General features: G+C 54.2%; 1 protein-coding gene across 9 annotated transcripts in view; it reads right to left on the bottom strand.

The window, feature by feature from the left end:
• Positions 1–2,788: 2,788 nt before the first annotated feature.
• COBL (cordon-bleu WH2 repeat protein) overlaps positions 2,789–19,285 on the bottom strand; it is a 264,711-nt gene continuing 248,214 nt past the window's right edge. For all 9 annotated transcript variants that reach the window (XM_027124111.1, XM_027124116.1, XM_027124113.1 and 6 more), the window contains 5 exons: positions 18,863–18,960; positions 15,785–17,634; positions 14,772–14,891; positions 13,804–14,076; positions 2,789–4,088 (listed from right to left, as the gene is read on the bottom strand). In XM_027124111.1, coding sequence (XP_026979912.1) covers positions 4,071–4,088; positions 13,804–14,076; positions 14,772–14,891; positions 15,785–17,634; positions 18,863–18,960 — 2,359 coding nt within the window. In that variant the 3' untranslated portion in view covers positions 2,789–4,070. The remainder of the gene's footprint in view (positions 4,089–13,803; positions 14,077–14,771; positions 14,892–15,784; positions 17,635–18,862; positions 18,961–19,285) is intronic.

Below are 19,285 nucleotides of genomic sequence, written 5' to 3'. Positions count from 1 at the left end.
GGCTCGATTTCTGTGGGAGCCCTCGTGGGCTAATCCTAGGCGCCAGGAAATGTTTGGATGGGGTCCTGCGATTGCTCACCAGGAAATTACATCTGTCATTCCTGGTTCTCTGAGTCCTGCTTAGGACTCACAGGCTGCCCAAAGAAGCAAGGAGGATGACATCACCCACAGGCCCCGAGCTGTCCTTGGTAGATGCTGGTGTGACACCAGGTCACAGGACAGGGGCTGGTTCCCCTGCTCAGACCTGCCGCAAAACACAGGCCAGCCGCAGGCCTGTGCAGATGTTTCTGTGTGTCCTAAAATAGCGTCACTGTTTAAGTTCCACTGGCACGTGAAAGCCAGGCGTGTTCTCTGTAGGGTGGCCAGTGGCTCTCAGCTCACACCGCCTTGCTTCTGAGCTGCTCATCACGCCACATTTTGAGTCCCTTTTCAGCCGACTCCTGATCTCCCAAATGCCACCACCTTGCTTGTCGCCTGCCCTCAGGCCTGGGCTCGGCCAGCCGTGCCCTCCGGCTGCAGACCGGACCCTGAGGCTAATTCCACTCTCCCTCCCTGCCCTCCCCTTCACTGCAATTCAGAGGCTTTCCAGCCGCTCACAGCCATCTGTCTCCTAGGAAATCTCCCTTCCACCCCACAGCTGGGCATTTGCCCATCAGCCATTGACTAAGCAGGTCCTTCTGGAATTTTCTCCCGGGGGTGACCTGTTTCACTGCCTCCAGGCTGAGCAGGGCAGAGGGAGGGCCACGACCAGCAGACCAGATCCAGAAACGCAGGCTCCGCCCAGAATCGGTCACTAGGTCGAGCCCACAGTCCTGGGCTCACCATCCATCATGGGGTCCCCCTGGAGGCAGTGGGGCAGCCGCAGGGTCACCCAGCCTGGCCCGAACCCCTTTTACGGATGGACTTCTTAGTAAGTAGGTTGCTGCTTTAAAGCTACACGAGAGGCAGAACTGCCACTTCTCTGCCCCGAGGCCTGCTGCAGGGATGAGGAAATAACGTGGTCCGGGAAGACTGGGAAAGTGGTCCTGGGCTCTCAGCACAGAAGAAGTCAGGTGATTCCAGGGCCTGATCCGAGGCTGAGGCGAGAGCCAGGGGTGGGAAGGCTCCCCTGAAGGCCCTTCTCTCAGCTCCTTCTGAGAGCCTCTCAACCGCCTGGAACCCTGGGGGTCATCCTCCGGTCCTTCCGACAGAAGGCAGAGCAAAAACGGGGAAAACCCTGGGCTGGACACAGGACACCTGGTGTCCAGTCTCACTTCTCAGGATGCGCACTCTCTCCCTGAGCACTCACTGAACACCTCATCTGGACCTGACAGTGAGGGAGACCACTGAGTGTCGTGTCTACACTGGGACCTTCGGGGAGAAAGAAGAGACATGATTAGTAGTTACGCTGTGTAAACCAGGCCTTTTCCTGGCACACAGGGCCATGTGTTCTGGGCCCGGAAAGCTCATTCTGACCTGCTTCCTGCCCTGAGGCTGACGCACTGTGGGCAGAAAGGCAGGTGAGGGACTGGCTTGAGGCGTGATATGTGGGGAAGGGTGGCTTTGACGGCAGAAGTGAGCTTCCAGGGGCAGCGAGGAGGCCTGGCCGCAGGAGCACACGGGCTGGGGGGCGGGGGCAGCGTCGTGAGCACAGGGCTGGGTTTCCCAGTTGGTGGGGTGCGCGGTGAGGGCAGCTGCACATTTCTGGCAGGGGAAGTGCGCGAGGGGTGAGGGGCGTGCCACGCGCCCTCGGGATGCATCAGTGCCCTGGTGGTGGTTCCATGTGGGTGAGAGCTGAGGCTGAGGCCTCGGATTGGGGAGGGGGGCTGACAGGCTCAGGAGTTCAGATTTGATTCTGCAGGAACAGGGGTCCTAGAAGCACTGACTTAAGAACGAGGATAAGGCGATGAAGCTGCTTCATCAGGTGCTTAGTCTTCCTGGATTCAGTATCCTCGTCTGGAAAATGGTGCCTCACCACCACTGAACTTGAGAACCGCCAAGCACAACTGGGAAACACTCTGCAAAAAGGCAAAAGCACGATGCAGAAGGCTGCCCCATCCCTCCTGCGCAGCCCAAACCCAATGCGGGGTGCAGAACATAACGTAACGCAACAAGGTATACATTTAGTGTCAGGTTGGTCCCCCGCCTTGTGAGAAATTTGAGGTGGCTGTGCACTCAAGGGGCCGCCCTTCTCGTCCTCAGGGCGCGCTTCTGCTCCCCTCCCATCTGCTGCTCTCCTGGTCTGCTGGGGAACAAGGCTGCTCTGGGCGACGGGGCACTAAGTCGTGTGTGAGAACCAGGGGCCAGAGGCCAGGGAAACTGTACGGACCCCACTCACACACACACACGTCTACACTATCCTCCTCTCATTCCGCCAGCACTGCAGGCAAAATCCTGCCTCAGGACCTTTGTACCTTCTCTCTTCCCTGCCAGCTAGGCGTCCGCCCACGCTTGGCCCTCTCCTTTCCTTCAGGTTTTTACTAAAATGCCTCTGTAGCAAGAGGCCTTTCTTCATCTCCCTATTTAGGCTTCATCCCTTTTCATGTTTTTCTCCTAATCACTTACCAGCACCTAAGTATACTCGGTATATTATTCACTTATTTCAGTTATGGTCTGTCTCCTCCACCACGATTTAAATGCCACGAAGGCAGGGATTCCCGTCTGTTTTGGCATCTGCTGTAACAAGTGCCCGGGAGAGGGTAGCAAGCAGTCCTAAGTACCAGTTGAATAAACGAATGTCTCCTTTCTATTTGGGGCATAGGGTATCTAACCGAACTGGGGTCTGAAGTCATGAAATCCACACGAAGGCTACACTTTCATTTTCTTTTATTTGTGGCACTAAAAGACCAACAGTAGAGACAGCGTGGTGTGAGAGCGATTGGCTGGATGCCCTGGCCGCCCTGGGGAAGGTGAGTGGCATTCATCAGACAACGCAGAGCAGTTTCCGTCCTACGTGACGCCCGGCTCTGAAATCGTGAAACGTTCGAAGGATCCCGCCATATCTGTTGCTTCATTAAGACAGAAATTTTATTTCAGGAATTCCTCTTGATTTCTAGTCATCTCTTAAAGAGCTTTTCCTACAGCCGTAGTTGGCCTCTGAGATAAATACCAGAGACCGGGTGCTGTGTGCTATGAGAAGGCTGCCACGTGACCCACAGCGGCCATTCACTTGCCGGACACAAGCATGGAGACCAAACCCGCACTGTGAAGCACCAGCACGATTTTGATCTGATCCGGACCCGGCATCCACGCTTCTGCCCCGCGGAGGATTTCTAAGGCTCCTAGGGCAGCCTCCGGGCTCCGTGCTCAGCCCTCGGTCGGGGAGGGCTGCGCTACATCACAGCCCGCCGGGGGACAGCATCCCAAGTGGGCACTGCCATCCCTCCAACGTCCCCTCCAACGTCCTTCTGATCTCAGCCAACACCCCAGGAGAACTCAGACCTGCCATGTTCATACGTCACGTTTGATTGTTATTCTGGGCGATCATGGTTGATTTTTAATAGCTTTAGCTGGACAGACCGTGGTCTGCCACCCTCCATGAGGTTTTCACCCCAAATGTTTGAGGAATAAGGATCCAATACTTTCATTACTCAGTGAAGTCACCTTTGAAAAAGCCTCCCAACTCTTTTTTCTCACATCAAGTAGCATATGACATTCAGATTGTTTCAACTGATTTATATATTTTCCCTAGAATTCAGAAAGATTTTCAACAACTAAATGGTTTTAACCATCTACATGTGGTAAGTCTCCAAGGTCCAAAATCGGTCTAAGGCATGATTCTTTCCACTTTGTCTATCGATGTAATTAAGTGTGTTGGGCTCCAGCGTTTATAGTCCCATTAACCTGCCAACAAGAACAGTTTATTGGCAACTTTAAATATTCAGAGGCAAATACATTTCCTTGGCACAAGCCGCGTGGCAGAGTGGCATCCCCGTCCCTTTGAACCGTGATATAGACTGAAAGTCAACGGGGCGAGTTTTGGCCTGGAGACCAGGAAGCCACCAGACCCCTATATCCCTTGCCGGGTGGCGCTCGTGAGTGGAGAGCATCCTGCAGGGGGGTTTCTGCCACGATCGCATCTTGTTGCTGATTCACACGAGCAAGGGCACCTGCAGTGAAGAAAGAACCACAGTTACTCAGGGCGTGAGGCGGAGCCCAGGGTGCAGGTATCCGGGCGCTGAGGACCTGTGTGCCAACCCCTCCCTGCAATATTCCTTTCCCAACGCAATGAGTGTTTACGCTGTACCCATCAAACGTTTAGCCCCAAGGAGAAAACTCTCAGAAACACAAACAACATGCCTGAATGCTTTCAGTGACTGGCTACAGCCTTCAGGAAAAAGCATCGGGAACTGCTGGAGGGTCTAAGATGTGTCTGCAGGTCCCTGAGCTTCTCCCAGAGCCGTCAGCCGGCCCCAGCCCCCGCCTTCTCTGAGCTCCCTCCCAGTCTCTGAGTCTGTTAGGGGTCCGTCCCTCTTCTGGGCTGGTCTCTGCATGTGGGGTTTCTCCTTCGGGGATGCCCCTTTCCTGCTGGAAAACGAGGACTCCTTCTTCAAGAAGCGTTCAGACCATCTCTTGGCCGAAGGCATTCCTGCTTCCAGTCCTGGGCGGGCAGATCCGATCGCCCCCTCGCCCGCCGTGGTCTCCCAGCAGCTGTGTCTGTCACTGCTGGTGTGGGGACTCTGGGGCTGGAACCACGGCATCCATCCCCACCCCGTCCCCGGGCGCAGGACTTGCTGGGTGCCAGTGAGTGGGGGCGGCTCCAAGGGGCGACTGCAAACCCACACGTTCCCAGCCCACTCGACGCGTGAGCTCACCCTGCCACTCTGAGCCCAGCCCTGCACGCTCCTGGGATGCCCAAGTGCAGAAAATGTGACGGCCGAATCTTGAAGGAAACAGTTCCATGCCTCTGAAGGCCAAGGTGAACAGCATTTTTAAGAAAAGCGACAGATTCACGTGAAACCATGTGAAAGGAGCACTGGGTTTCTCACCGTGGTTCCACCGAGCTCAGCACATTCGAACTGGAATGGCGCTGGGAGCTGGGCATCTCGTCCTACTTCTCAGTGCGTTATCAGAGCGAACTTCCAAGGACCCAAGCAGATTTCTTATAACGCCAACAACACACACCACCTGGAATATTTCCTGTGCACTTACAGCGTGTCAGGTACCATTTCGAGCCCTCCATGAGTCTCATCTCATTAAAACTTCAGCTCAACTCAATCACTGACGCGTTATTGCCATTGTTATCACTGTGGGTACTGCCTCCAATATAAAGATGGGAGAACCGGGGTGTAGAGTGCTCTCTCGGCCTGGACCAAATACTAGTAAATAGCGGTCCCCAGCGGGCTCATCTGAGAAGAGAACATGGCCCCAGGCCACGACCACGACTGCAGGGTTCCACCCGCTCGTTTCTTACAAGCACACCCACCCATCAGTGTCTCCTTGGCTGTAGCGGTGTCCACACCAGCTGAGAAACGAAACGGGATGAGATGTGGAGTTTGGGGCGTGGAGGGAGGAGACTGGACCTGCTGATTTGGATGGAGCCCATGGGACACACACGGTGGACGTCAGGGAGGGCACTGAAGATTCGTGTCCGATGCACAGGGCAGCTTAGGATGGGGGTGGGATTGGGGGCCAGTGGTCTGGACAGTGAAGGGTCCGCCCGGGAGAGTGAGGAGATTTGGAAGACAAGGGGTCTTGGGACTCTCTCCAGGGCCGCATGCAGCCTTGGGCAGAGGAGACTCAGAACGTGGCCAGAGGGGCAGGGGAAATGTGCAGCGCGCTCGCCGAGCCGCGGGGAGCGCGCGTCCACAAGGATGCACGTGGTGACAGCAAACAGTGCAACGGGAACCAGCGGGCCCCAAGGGTGGGAAACACAGATGAGCTTATGTTTGAACATTATGTTAGTTACGTTTTCAATGGGTTTTTCTTCAAACCCTAGACACCTTGAGAAGTGAGCCACCTCTAACTTCAAAACAAAGATTTTAATTGTCAGTTTGGAAAAGCAAAATCAGTTTGCTACAGAATGTCCAAGACACGGGGAGAAGAGTGTGTGTGTTGGGCAGAGAAGAACAGACTGAGCCTGTTATTGGAAAATGCAGCCAGCATCCTGTTAACAGTATGTTTATCCCATTTCCTGACCTCTGAAAAGGGTCAGGGGAATAAAGGGCGCTATTCTTGCATCCAAGGGTACTAGCAGCATTGTGACCTTGACGAGGGCGGTTCTGAGAGCGGCCAGGAGGAGGCCGGTGGGGGAGGGGTGCTGGGGAAACGGAGCAGCACAAGTGGGCAGGACATCTGGAAGCTACAGTGAAGGGAAGCAGAGCTAGGCAGCGGTGGGGTCGGGTCCATGGGAGGGGGAGGGATTTTTAAAAGGTATCTTTACTGTTATTGTTTTAACAAATTAATTGATATATGATAAACTGCACACATTTAAAGAGTAAAACTTGATATGTTTTGACATATATTTATTTATTTTTTGGTCTGGCTTTATTTTTGGCCTGGCTTCTTTCACTCAGCATAATTATTTTGCGATTCATCGATGTTGTTGCGTGTACATTCCTTTCATTGCTGGGTAGTAATTCATTGTATGGATACACTGACTCTGCATCTGGGCTGGGCGAGTCTCAGGCAGGGGGTGCCCCCTCCTTCCCCGGTAAATGGGGATGATGGGATTTGCACTACAGACCCACCCGGTGAGGCTCGAGGTATACCTCATTGCGTTGTCACCAGCACCACCATCACTTCGTCTCATCCCAGCACCAGCGTCCTGGTGGCCGGGATGAGATGACAACTGAACGGAGGTTTGGGGGTGAGGCAGGAGACATCCTGCACGCCTTGGTCACCTAAAGCCTGGCCCGACTGGGAGAAGCCACTTTCAGAAGGCGGTTCCAAGTTGCTAAGGTAAACTTCCCAGGACACAGAGGGGTAGTAGGTGGGACTGTGACCCAGTGAGGGGAGCTACAGGGCAGGCGAGTGAAGGAAGCAGGGGCTGGACATCACCTGCTCTCCTGGCAGTGAGCCTGCTTCACTCTAGCCTGCGTGTCGCTGGTGCAGAAGACCCGGGCTGGGGGCTATTTGAATCCCTGGCTGGTTGAGACCTAGAAGGTGCTCTCATCACCACTAATAGCAACAACGATGGCTGCATGCAGATTGTAAAAGTTCTCAGTAAACTAAGAAAATATCTAGGAAGGAAAAGGAGAACTCCTAAACTTTGGTGTCAAGAAGGAAACTGAAGAAGGACAGCCTTAAAAAGCTCTGACTTGGACAATTCAACAAAGACAGCTTGGTGATGGAATCGGCCACAAGGTAGCATAAACCACACTGATGGCCATTAGTGTCAACCCAAGCTTAAAGCCACACTGGTAAGGGACCAGTGGACCTGCCCCGGGATGGGTGTGACCAAATTCAGGTGGGCAAGGAGGACAGAGGGCACCCCCCGGGGGAGGAGGGCGTGCTGCAAGGCGCAGCTTGGAAGAAAAACACTGGAAGGGTTCCTGGCATCCCAAAGGTTTCAAGCTTCCTGAAAGAATCTTTCCTATTTTGATTGGACAAGAAGAAAATCAATGAAGGGACAAAGCTTGCAGTTTGAGGCCAAGTCAGAAAGCTGTAAAAATATCCAAGTTTAATTCTGTTTCCCCACCTGCCAAGGAAAATGATGTTTATATGGAAAAAGGTAAAATGAACAGTGGTGACAGAGGGCTGGTGTCCAGGGGAAGGAAAGAAGTTGTCAGGGAGCGACAGGATTCTCTGTTTCAGGTCCCTTTTTTCCACCCAGACAGATGAGTTCCTGGGGTGGGGGGGGAGCTAATGGACTCCCAGGGGACCCAGCCATGCAGCTGTCAGCCAGCTTTGCAGAACGGGAGTGGGACCGTTGGCAGAAGACTGGAGATGTCCGGAACTTACCTTATTCTGCAAAGGAAAAGAAGGTGGTTTCTTACAGTGTGAAGTGGATTCTTGGCAAGTTTATCACGATTATGAAATAGACGAGTTCTGAGCACGGGGACCCCAAGTTGCACTCGGCCACTGGTCTGGAGAGCCAGGCAATATGGTGGCAAAGAATGGGCGCCCTTTCTCCCTTCCCCCAAAAGATAGTTACTGAGCACCCACTCTGTGTCTGGGGCTGTGCAAGGCGCTGGGACCTGCTGGAGCTCACGGTGTGGCAGGAGGGCAAGCCCACACAGGAGTTACACAGGTCACTGCTGAAATTAGGCTGAGATGTGGTTATGGGGGAAAAGGAGGTGACGCTCTGTTGGGGAACCTCCTCCAGCCTGGGGGCTGGGGGAGACTTTCTGGGGGCTTGAGGTTAATCCAGGAACATTCAGGACGACTGGGGATTAGCTGGTAACACTAGGAGGTGAAACGTTTTCCTTCCAGGAATAGGGAACCGCACCCATGAGGGCCCTGAGGGGTCACTGCAGTGGTGACAGGCATCCCTGGGTTCCACCTGCAGGAAAAACAGGTCACATGGAAGGTCTGTATAGGCAGGATGGTCACAGGGCAGCAAAGACAGAAATAACCTGTCTGTGCCTCTGAACTCTCCCAACTTCACTGAAACACATCAAAGGTCTACACTGTGCATTGCCAAGCCCACATGGCCTAGAGTTGCTGCTGCAACGCTTTTCTGTCCTGGCTCAGGGGCTCCCTGGGCTTTGATGGCGATGGTGTCACATGTCTAATCACTTCTCACAGGGTCTCCTGCCAAGGCCAAGCGCCAGGACACACGTGTGATCTGAATCAGTTAATTCCTGTGGTGGGAAAACGTACACCTGGGAGGGCCCAGCCGCGGCGTGCCCACCATGGGGCTTAATGAGGCATTTCCCAGAGGCGTCCGCCCGTGCCGGGCTGACGCGGAGTCTGGCTGGGCAGCGGCACTGACCTAGTTACGGCCAGGACGAGGCCCTCAGGACATCTGTGCCCCCCTTTCCCATCTGTGGAATGGAAGCTGCAGACTTTCAGTCCAGGAAGGTCTGGACACAGGAGATGCTTGCTCTCTGCCCTCCTCGGAGCGAAGCTACGACACATGAGGAAAAGGTCTTGGGGCTTTCACCAGGTCTCTAACTCTGTGAGATGTCCCTAAGGCCAAGGACAAACCCCCAATCCCTTCTTCCTCTCCCGGCTGAGAGTCCCCAGGGGGCACAGACAATGCTTCATTCATCTCTCCATCTCGAGCAGCTACTACAGTCCCTGGACCCTGGTGGGTTCTCAGGAAATGCTTGCGAGATGAATGGCCGGACGTGTGAATGTGTTAGATATAAACACGGATTAAAAGGGCACTTGGTGTCCATTCCAGGCCCTCTGAAACAATGCATTTAACACAGACCGACAGAGGCTGTCCAACGCACACAGTTTCGCCATGAATAAGAATGCAGGATGGAGTGGAAGGCGGAAGCGGATTCTGGGGTCCGTTTGAGCCCTGCCCCCAGCAAGGGAGGGCAGTGTCCACTGCGGAAGGGGCAGCAGACAGAGCAGAGCTGAGGACGCTGTTATCTGGGGCTGGACGGAAGACACAGAGTGGGCAACGTCTCTGACAACCGCAAATACAGAGGCGGGGCGTTCAATTCACACTGTGGAGGGAGGCAAACAGACTTCCAATCGCCCTGAAAAGCGGCCAACTCACTTTTAAGGTGATGATTCCTCCTACATCAAATCGACCCTCTGGTCTTCTATCATAAGCAGCATCGTCACCGACGCAAAACGTGTGTGTTCAGGGAAGGGTGAGTAACTGTGCCCGCCTTAGCAGTGAGAGTCCCTCACCTCTGCCAGCTCTCCCGGGACAGCCGGACGCCCTGCTTCTCCTGGAGGAAGATGCCTGGAGGACTCACGCACTGCAGCCCCTCACGCCCCCCGGGAGAGCCGGGAACACCCCGCAGTCCGGGACGCTATCCTGGCTACACGCATCCCGGAGCGTCACTGAACACCAAGGATGAAGGAACCTCTGCTCGTACTGAGGATCCACAGACAGCGCAGCCCACACTGCTTGGATCCAGGAGTCCCACACTTCGCTCACTTTCCTTGAGGTGATGCAGCTTTAAAAGCCCAAAAGGTGAAAGAAAGCTAAAGAGGCAGAGCTCAAGTGACTCGAGGTGCAAACGCCGTAACACACCCCAAGCTGCATCTGCTGCGAAGCCACGGAGACATCCACGGCCAGGGCCCTGCAGACAAGGGCCGCCTAACGAGACTTCTCAGGGAAGGCACAGTTGGCCCTGGTCACCCGGATCGCACGTGTGTCCCCTGGTGTCACAGGTCTGCTGTTCCACACCAATAGGGAGGGCGAGGCAGTCGAAAACGAGGTCAGGTGCACACCTCCAGGTTCCAGGTGACGCTGGCCTGGCCGCACCTGGGTGTCCCTGATGGAGGCTGAGCTGAGGCTTCTGGGTGGAAGGTCCAGGTCCTGGCCTCCGAAGTCACGTGTCCTTCGGCAGGTTTTACGTGGCCCTGAGACGCAGAGTGTAAGCAGGGGGGAGGTGAGGGGTCTGGGTCGCTGTGTAGAGCAGTGACACAGTCTTGTCGCTCAGCCCTTAGGCCTCTAGGTAAGATGTGGTGCATTGGGTAGACAAAGGGACAGGGTCTCCCAGGTCACGCTCATCGTGCTCACTCAGGCCCAGCTTACAGCCCAAGGGCATCGAAACCTCAGACGCGCCAGACTCACTGCCTCACCATTGCCAGGATGGGTAACGCAGGTCCCAACACTTAGATTAATCCAAGAAACAGTCCAAACGTGGGCTTTTGACCTGCCATGTGAAGCTGCCGCCACAAAGCTGAGATCCGGATGAGCAACGGCCTGGCCTCAGCCCCCCGGACCTTTCCTGCAGGCACTGCCAGGGCCGCGCTGCCCGCTGTGCGGATACACACACACACCCCCGTCTGTGTCCCGCCACCCACTGGCCAGCAGGTCCCGGCCCTTCCTACCACTGTCCTTGTGTTTCTCCCCACTTTCTTTCTCGTGGCACAAACAGCTTCCTCTCTCTGCTCCTTTGGACAGTTCCCAAACTTGTTTTTTAAAATTATTTTCTGGAAGGCATGGGCACACGTTCTAAGAGAGAGAAAGCCTGAGGTTCAAGGTTGCAGTGGTGGCCTCTCCCCCGTTGTGCAAGCCCAGGCAGGCTTTTCTCTCTGGGCCCCTGATCCACGTGACTCCTGCGAGGTGGACAGAGTAACAGCTATTTGAAATGACCCCAAACCAGCCAGTGAGATGATGTATACGAGAAATGAGTACAGCCTTCATATAATTACAGTCAGCATGACTCAAACTGCATCAAAAGCTCAAAGGACATGGATAATTATCTCAAACCTCAAAGTAAAGTGACTTGATAAATACTAGAAAATTGCAGAGGAGTAGGCTCAAAGCCCTGAAAATCTGACTCAGCATGTAGATGTCCTGTGGTTCTCACTTTGAAACAGTGTTTTAGAGACTCAAAATCGTCCCCTCAGACCAGCCAGACCATCGAGGTTGATAACCGGCTGTGCTGCCTTGGATTCTCTGAGAACGACCGACATGTCCTTTCTTTTTCTTCTTTTTTTTTTAACTGAACTATAGTTGATTTACAATACTGTGTTAGTTTCAGGAGTACAGCCAAGGGATTCAGTTAAATATGGATGTATGTATATCTATACTATACAGGTATTCTTTTTCAGATTCTTTTCCACTATAGGTTATTACAAGATACTGAGTAGAGTTCCCTGGGCTATACAGTAGGTCCTTGTTGATTATCTATTTAATATATAGTAGTGTGTATCTGTTAATCCCAAATTCCTAATTTATCCTCCCCCCACCTTTCTCCTTTGGTACCATGAGTTTGTTTTCTATGTCAAGAGTCTGTTTCTGTTTCATAAATAAGTTCATTTGTATCATTTTTTTCAGATTCCACATATAGATGATATCATATGATATTTGTCTTTCTCTGTCTGACTTACTTCACTCAGTATGGTAATCTCTAGGTCCATCCATGTTGCTGCAAATGGCATTATTTTGTTCTTTTTTATGGCCGAGTAATATTCCATTGTATATATGTACCACATCTTCTTTATCCATTCATCTGTCGATGGACATTTAGGTTGTTTCCATGTCCTGGCTATTGTAAGTAGTGCTGCAATGAACACTGGGGTGCACGTATCTTCTCAAATTAGAGTTTTCTCCAGATATGTGCCCAGGAGAGGCATTGCAGGATTACATGGTAACTCTATTTTTAGTTTTTTAAGGAACCTCCATACTGTTCCCCATAGTGGCTGCACCAATTTACATTCCCACCTTCTCCAGCTTTCATTATTTGTAGACTTTTTGATGATGGCCGTTCTGACCGGCGGACAGGCACTTCCTTTCAATTGATATTGCAATGTGCTTGGAGGAAAGAGGTTGTCTCAGGGTTGAATTCCAGAGCTGTCTTCATCAGAATCCACATGGTCCATTTATTAGGACACTTATTTAGCCATGCACCCCAAGTTCTTCACCTTTCCCTCATTCTATGTAATAAAAGTTCTAAGTTCATAAATATATAAATTCTACAGAAATGAAACAACAAGTAAAGAAAACCCAAAAGCCCTCCATAATTTTTAACTGCCGTCCCCTCGCCCCCCCCCCCCCCCATCCAGAGGAGAAAGTGTGAAACTGGCCGCCATCCAGCGCCATGTGGTTAAGCACATTTCCTTTTCCCAGCATCCTGAGGCTGGGCTGTGCTTTCCGTGATGAATTGCCCTCAGCATCCTCCCTATGTGATGTCTTGGGTCCCTGACGGGGCCACAGCACACAGATTGATGCCTCTCCGTCACACGGACACGCTCTGGGGCTGACCCGGGAGCCGTGGCCGTGGCCCCAGGAACGCTCCCAGTCAGTGGTGTTCAGACCGCTCCTGCCCAGGGTGGCACCGCTGGGCGTCCTGGCTTCAGCGAGGACTACCTTCTAGGCCCTAGGCTCCTGGGTGGGAAACCTCTTCAGCAAAGCCTGCCGCCCTCTGTGGAAGTGGTCCAGCGGTCTCGTGGGCCAGCTGCTCTCTTGCAGAGCAGTGCAGAGTGGCCATTCTGTGCCCAGACTGACCCCTGTCTGGGTCCGGCCCTATGTGAACAAGGGCAAGTTACTCCGGTTTTCTGAGCCTCATTCACTTTCCGTGTAAAATGAGGATAATCTTAGTACTGACCTCTTCAGGTACATGTGAGAACTTAAGCTCAGGGTCTGGACATAATCTCTCAGAAAATAATACCTGTCACCACTTCCCTATTATTAGCCTAACTCCTCCACCCACTAGAAACAGGCAGGAAGAGAGGGTCAGTCCATGCACAGCATCATTCTGGAGTTAAAGGAGATCTCAAAATCCATCCGGCCCAAAGGCCCTTTCAATTTGGGAATCCTACTTTGGGCGCCACAAATTCCACTGCTTTCAGGGACTAGGTGGGCATAAATGTACAGACCAGCATAAGACCAGATAGAGGAGAAGCTTTAGAAAAACCAGAAACGTGTGCTCTGCCCAAGAGACGTCACATGCAATAATGTTCAAAATGTATGCTGGCAAAAGAAAAATAAATTCCGAAAGAAAGAAGGAAAGAGAGAAAGATGAACTAATTAACCAATCATGCTGTTGCCTGGACCCCGGCCGAAGGCCGTGAGTGTGGTGCAGGCCCTTCAGGATGCGTCACAGGTGGCCGTCCTGGATCACAGGCAGCCGTGGGTGGTGGAACCGCGCTCAGGGGTTAGGAGTGCACTGGAGCCCTCGCTGCATCCCAGGAGCGAGTTTGGCATGACTTCCCACCACGCTGAGGGCGCGTCTGCGCAGGGGCATTCTTCTCCTGTCCTCTCACCCACGGGAGCGCGCACGCGCAGTCACGCATCCTCACCTTTCTCAACCGCGCGGCCCCTGTGCCTGAGCGGATGGCGTCCATCAAGGCCTGCCTGGCGTCCACCGGGTTGCTGAGGGGGCCCGAGCTGGACCTGGACGCCGTCCGGGATGCGGTGGGAGCCTGGGTGACTGGAGGGGATGGGGGCGATGGCGGCGGCAGGGCGGGTGGGGACTGGATCCCAAGGTCTTCTAGCCCTGGGGGTTCTGCCCCATGTGCAGACAGCATGGCATCGCGGAGGCTCTGGAGCTCCTCAGAGGCGGAGGACGTCACCTAGCAACGAGACGGTTAAATGACAGTGTCCCAAATGTCCTTTCCAAGAGGCGGCACAGTGTATCTGACCGTGCAGCCAGCCCAGGGGGCGTGTCTGCTTCCCATCCCTGGGCTTTCCTGGGGGCCGGGGGTGGTGGTGGTGGCAGTGACTGATGGCAGGGAGGAGGGCTGTCAGTCTGGTCCTACTGAGACCCCTGCCCTCCTGCCTCATCGTGGCGTGTCTGGACAGACCCCAAGGCCACACACCAACGACCAACCAATGCGGATGACCCCTCCTCCAAACACGGAAGGGAAGGTGTCCGTTCCGCTTTTCCTTGGCTTCTGGCTCTGGAAGCTGGATGACCCTCTGTCCCCGAGCTCCAGTCCAGGTGGTCCTGCAGCTGTGCCAGACCAGCAACTCCATCCCTGAGTTGAGACGCTGCCGCCTCCCACTGCTGGGTGATCTAAGCCCTGAAGCCAGGCTCAGCGTCCCGGAATTTGGGGAAGTGCACAGAGCTAGACATGCAGGGAGGACTTACTCGTCTGGGAGAGAGAGGGAGAGCTTCTGTGCAGGGGCGGCCCCTCAATGCCTCTCCTGCGGTTGGTCTGGTTACTCCGATGATGACTTAGCATCGCTTACACAATCGGGGGTTGCCCTGGCTGTTGCAGCATCCCCGGGATCACTGGGGGGGGGCAGCTGTGGAGGCCCCTCTTACCTTCCTCAGGCTGCAGGTGCCGCTGTGCCCACGGATGGCTGCCAGCAGGGCTGAGCGCTCGCTGTCTGTCTCTGTGTAGGACGGTTTCTTCAGACCTCCCTCTGAGCCGGGTTCTGGAGTCTAGAATATTTATTAACGATGTCAACACATGTCACTCAGGAGACGGGGGAATGCTGACGGTAAGGTAGTGCAGAGAAAACCCATAGTTATCAGTTCAGACCTACAGGGTCAGTTTCACAGTCTCTGTCTGTTAGAAGGTAAAATTATCAGGTTGAGATTCTGGATTGAGCTCACACTATACAAAAATCAAAGGTGTTATATGTGGGGTAGCACAGGATGATCGCCCCTGAATGTCCTATCCCTCCTGTTACCGGTCCTAGCTTTCCTGAGCAGATATGTGCCTTGAAGTCCTGCAGACCTGGATGAGGGGCCTGGGTCCCCACTAGCTGGCAGGGGGACCCCCAGTTTTCTCAAGGGCAAAATGGAGGACACAGTTCCCAATCATCCGTGTTGGTGTAGCTATTAAATAACATTTGCAGGATGATAAATGCCTACGTGGGGGCAGGTGTGATAAAACTGTCCCCAAGGTTACTGGAGAATGACAGCCCACCACTGCTGAAAACGCAGGGTGACGGGGATCCCAGTCTGACCCTCCATCTACCCCTTCAGGCTCAAGGACCAGGTGTGGATGATTCCCCCTGCCCCACCCACCTCCTCTCCACTCACTCCCCTGCGACCAGGCAAGGGCTATGTACTAGCGACATCTTTCCCCAGGGCAGTCAAGAGCCTTAAAGGCAGTGTGGACGAGCCCAAACCCATCAGTTCTGGCCCCTTAATGGTTCTATTCAAATAACTCTGTAGGCAAGGAGACAGAAATTCAGGTAAAATTAAACCCGTGCATTCACCCACATCCCTAGCCCGGCACTCTTCCTCCGATGCCACCTTAAAGTCTCTGTCTGGGTGGCTGTGGGGAAGGGCCCATCCCTGAGGCAGGAGCCCGTTGATGACTTCACCTTGCGAAGCCTGTCCTTTCCTCCCGCCGAGTGGATGGCCTCCATCAGGGCGCTGTGCAGGGATGTGTCTTTCGGGGCTGGCCTCTGGACCACGGGTCTGAATTTCTTCTTTGGCCCAAAGATACTGGCTGGCAGGGTACCATCGGCTTCAGGTACATCTGTGCTTGACAAACCCGGCTTTTCCTCCCATTCAGGGGGCTCCTGTCCAGCGTGGCTACTTTTATCAGACACTCTCGGAGAGTGGAGAGGCTCTTTGTGGACGGAGACCCACCTGGAGCCATTCACCAGGGCACTGCCTGGAGTCGGATCACCTCCCGAGCGAGCGGGAGGGGGGCTCGTGCCGGCCGGCTGGCACTTGGGATCAGATGACGAGCTGGTCCTGTGTTTCCTTGGGCTTTGCTTTCCACTGAGACCACAGCTCTGTCCCACGGAAGCCTGACCCCTCTGGGCAGCTGTGATGAGTGGTCCATGGGAAGTTCTGTGGATGCCAGTGGGACCGTCTTGAGTAGACAGCTTCCCATAAGGGCTGCTGATTTGCCCCCCGGGATGCGCTCCTGCTGCCGATCCGTCCCCACTGTGACGCACGCCTGTCTCTGGGTACAGGCTGGGGGTGGTACCATCCTTCACCATGGGAGGTCGTCCAGGTGGGTCTGGCTCTTCACATGTCTTCTGGGCATTCCCAGGCTTCCTCCCCACGTCAGTGTGGGCTTTCGGGGTCCCTATCCGCTTGGCAATGGCAGAGGCCACGTACTGGCTGGATGTTCTTCTCTGAGGCTTGAGAAACGGGACTTCTGCGGTGTTAGCTGCTGGAACTTTCAGGGGACAAGCAGCTGCTGGGAGTGGCCAGCTTCTGCCCTCCTCCAGAGGTCTCCCATCTTCTGGGTTGGGGGACCGGGGCCGGGGCAATGTCGCTTTGGGGTCTGGGGAAGTGGGCTCCGCTCTGAGTCTGCTTTCTTGAGGTTGCGGATTCGTGGGCGTGGTGGGGGTAGAGGTCCTCTTGGCCCCCTCTGCGGGCCGGCCAGAGTGTTTTTCTATAGAGTCGGACCTCCAGAACTCTTTGACTTTTCCGATGGGCGGGGCTTCTGCTTCCAGAGCGGGCGGCGTCGGGACTATGGTCCTGCCGGCGTTCGTGTGGGGACTCACCAGGTTCCCCAGCTCGTCGATCTCGATGGCACCCGTGGAGAGGGATGCCCCCCGGTCATAACATTTCATCTCTGACTTTGGAGGGACGATTTTATACGTTGTGAGGCCATATTTAAGCCCGTAACTCCCCCCTGGGTGTTGGTCTCGAAACCACGGCGGTAGTGTCCAGACGTCACTTTTATCATCTCCTTCCTTTTCCTTCCCTGGCTGCGCGCTCACCCTCCTGGTGGCCAGGGTCCTCCCGCCATGAGCAGAGCTGGCCACCTTGCGTTCCTCCTTCGCATTCAGGTCGTGCGTGTGAAGCGCTGAAGCAGAAGTTGCCTTGGGCGCCATTTTACTGGGAGTCACATCCTTCCAGGTGCTGGTCGAGGCCACTATGACTTCTCTCCCAGGGTCCTGGGAAGGAGCCGGTGAGCCAGGCCCTGCCGCCCGCCTCTGCCCGTGCTGCTGGATGTGCTCGGCCTGGCACGGTGGCAGCTGGGCCTTCTTGCTGGCTGTGCTCCCAGCATCGAAAGAGCCAGCGTTGTTGTTTCTGTTGGTAAATGCCACCGAGTCCACGGGATCATCGAGAACCTCCCCTATGAATGTCACCGGGATTGCCTCGGTATCGCCGTCGGGGATGATGGTGCCTTGCGGGCAGCGACCGGACATGCTGTGTATGCAGTTGGTGAGGAAGCTCGAGTCGGTTTCATAGCTTTCTTCGATCTCTGCAAAGAAGCACAACACAGGTCACGGGTGGGCACCACTCGGACAACTCCTGTGCCCCTTATTCAGTGAAATTGCACCCCGACTTTGATTTCTCTGGGGTGCCTCTGGTGTAAGTTATTTAAAGTGTCATCTTGGGTTGTCATCTACACATGCCTGGAAGCAGTCTCAGCTTGCATGACTCAACAGAGGACCTGTCTGCCGATCTGTGACGCCTTGAGGTATCATACGACATTTTGCCGGTATCTTCACTTACAGACTGATCTCTAAGTCCAAGCCCTCCATATACACCACCTCAGGGCAGGGTGGGAAGGTGGACTGGGGGGTTTTGACTTTCACCTTTTGCTCTTGTTCACCAGGAGCACCACAAAGTCTATGGGACAACTTGATCTTGCTTTGCTTATTAAGAGGCAGATGACTGAGCCTCGAGCCCATCAGAATTAGCCCTAAAGGATGCAGTGAGCCCTGCGGGCAGAGCCAGAGGACACACTAAGGCCGATGAAGGTTTCTCAGCCCTGTCAGCCCCATCTGAGGACGGAACACTGAAAAGCAAGTCAGACAAAACTCCGGGCCAGCTCTGGAGTCTGTCTCCTTCTTCTTGTTTTGTTTTCTTTGAGGGCACAGCCAATATCTACTTCCTAGTTGGTTTTCACTCTGTGCCTTCGTTTGAAAGATTTCCAGTTTTGACTGAGCTGATTTGCATCTGCTTCGGCCTTACTCTATTATTTCTCCGATATATGCACAGAATCGCAGTGCTGTGGGATGCCCCGCTCTAAGAGGGGTCCTTGTCAACACGCTGTGTTCTGCGTTTCCCTTTGAAAGTCAGCCCCCATATTAGCAAGTAACAGGGTTGGAGGTTTAATAAACAGCCCTGTTTGCCTGTGTGGCACCCAGTGTTTCCCTAACTCATTTGAGGACTGGAGAACTTTTTTTCTGTTCATGTGTATGGAAGACTTTTTAATGTGCAAAATCAGTATTACTCAGAGGAGGTTTTAAGCAGCTGCTCAGACGTTTCCTCGGGACTGTTCAGCAGCCCAGATGCAGGGTCCCCTCCAGGGAGCTGTGCTCACCTGTGTGCTCAGCCCCCAGTCCGGGCCTTCCTCACACGGAGCTGCGTTCCCTCTGCAGACATCTTCCCTGTGCGAGGCCATAAAGTTCAGCCAGAGAAGATAACCCTCAGAGCACCGGCCACACGGGGCAAAGGTCCAAGCAGGAGCAGGCGCTGCTTACCTTCCAGGTCTTCGTCCAGTTCTGCAAGGGTTTTCTGGAACTGGCCGGTCATGAAGAGGTCTTCATCCTCATGTGAGGCTGGAGCAACTCTTCCACTTCTAGGGAAGACCAAGCAGAAAGGGAGAGCATTCGTTTATCTCATTATTTACGTAATTCACTCTTTTCTGGAAATATCTGAAGAAGGTACAACTCACAGTCAAATTCTTGCAGTTCCAAAGGCATTGGACCACTGCTGCCCTTGGACCTACTGGGACGCAGATGGGGTGTGTGTGTGTGTGTGTGTGTGTGTGTGTGTGTGTGTGGTGCACAGCAAACACCATGACTACAGCAAACCTCAGGGCAGCAGTGACACTGGTGACAGCCTCCCCAGCCCATCCCCCTCCCCAGGCCCCTCAGGGTTTTAACTGGATGGGGGAAATGCCC

The sequence above is a fragment of the Aethalodelphis obliquidens genome, unplaced genomic scaffold (assembly GCF_003676395.1).
Source record: "Aethalodelphis obliquidens isolate GAN/ISIS:26980383/991018 unplaced genomic scaffold, ASM367639v1 scaffold27, whole genome shotgun sequence".
Lineage (NCBI taxonomy): Eukaryota > Metazoa > Chordata > Mammalia > Artiodactyla > Delphinidae > Aethalodelphis > Aethalodelphis obliquidens.
Note: the sequence above shows the minus strand (reverse complement) of the source record. Positions and strands in the feature narration are given on the sequence as shown.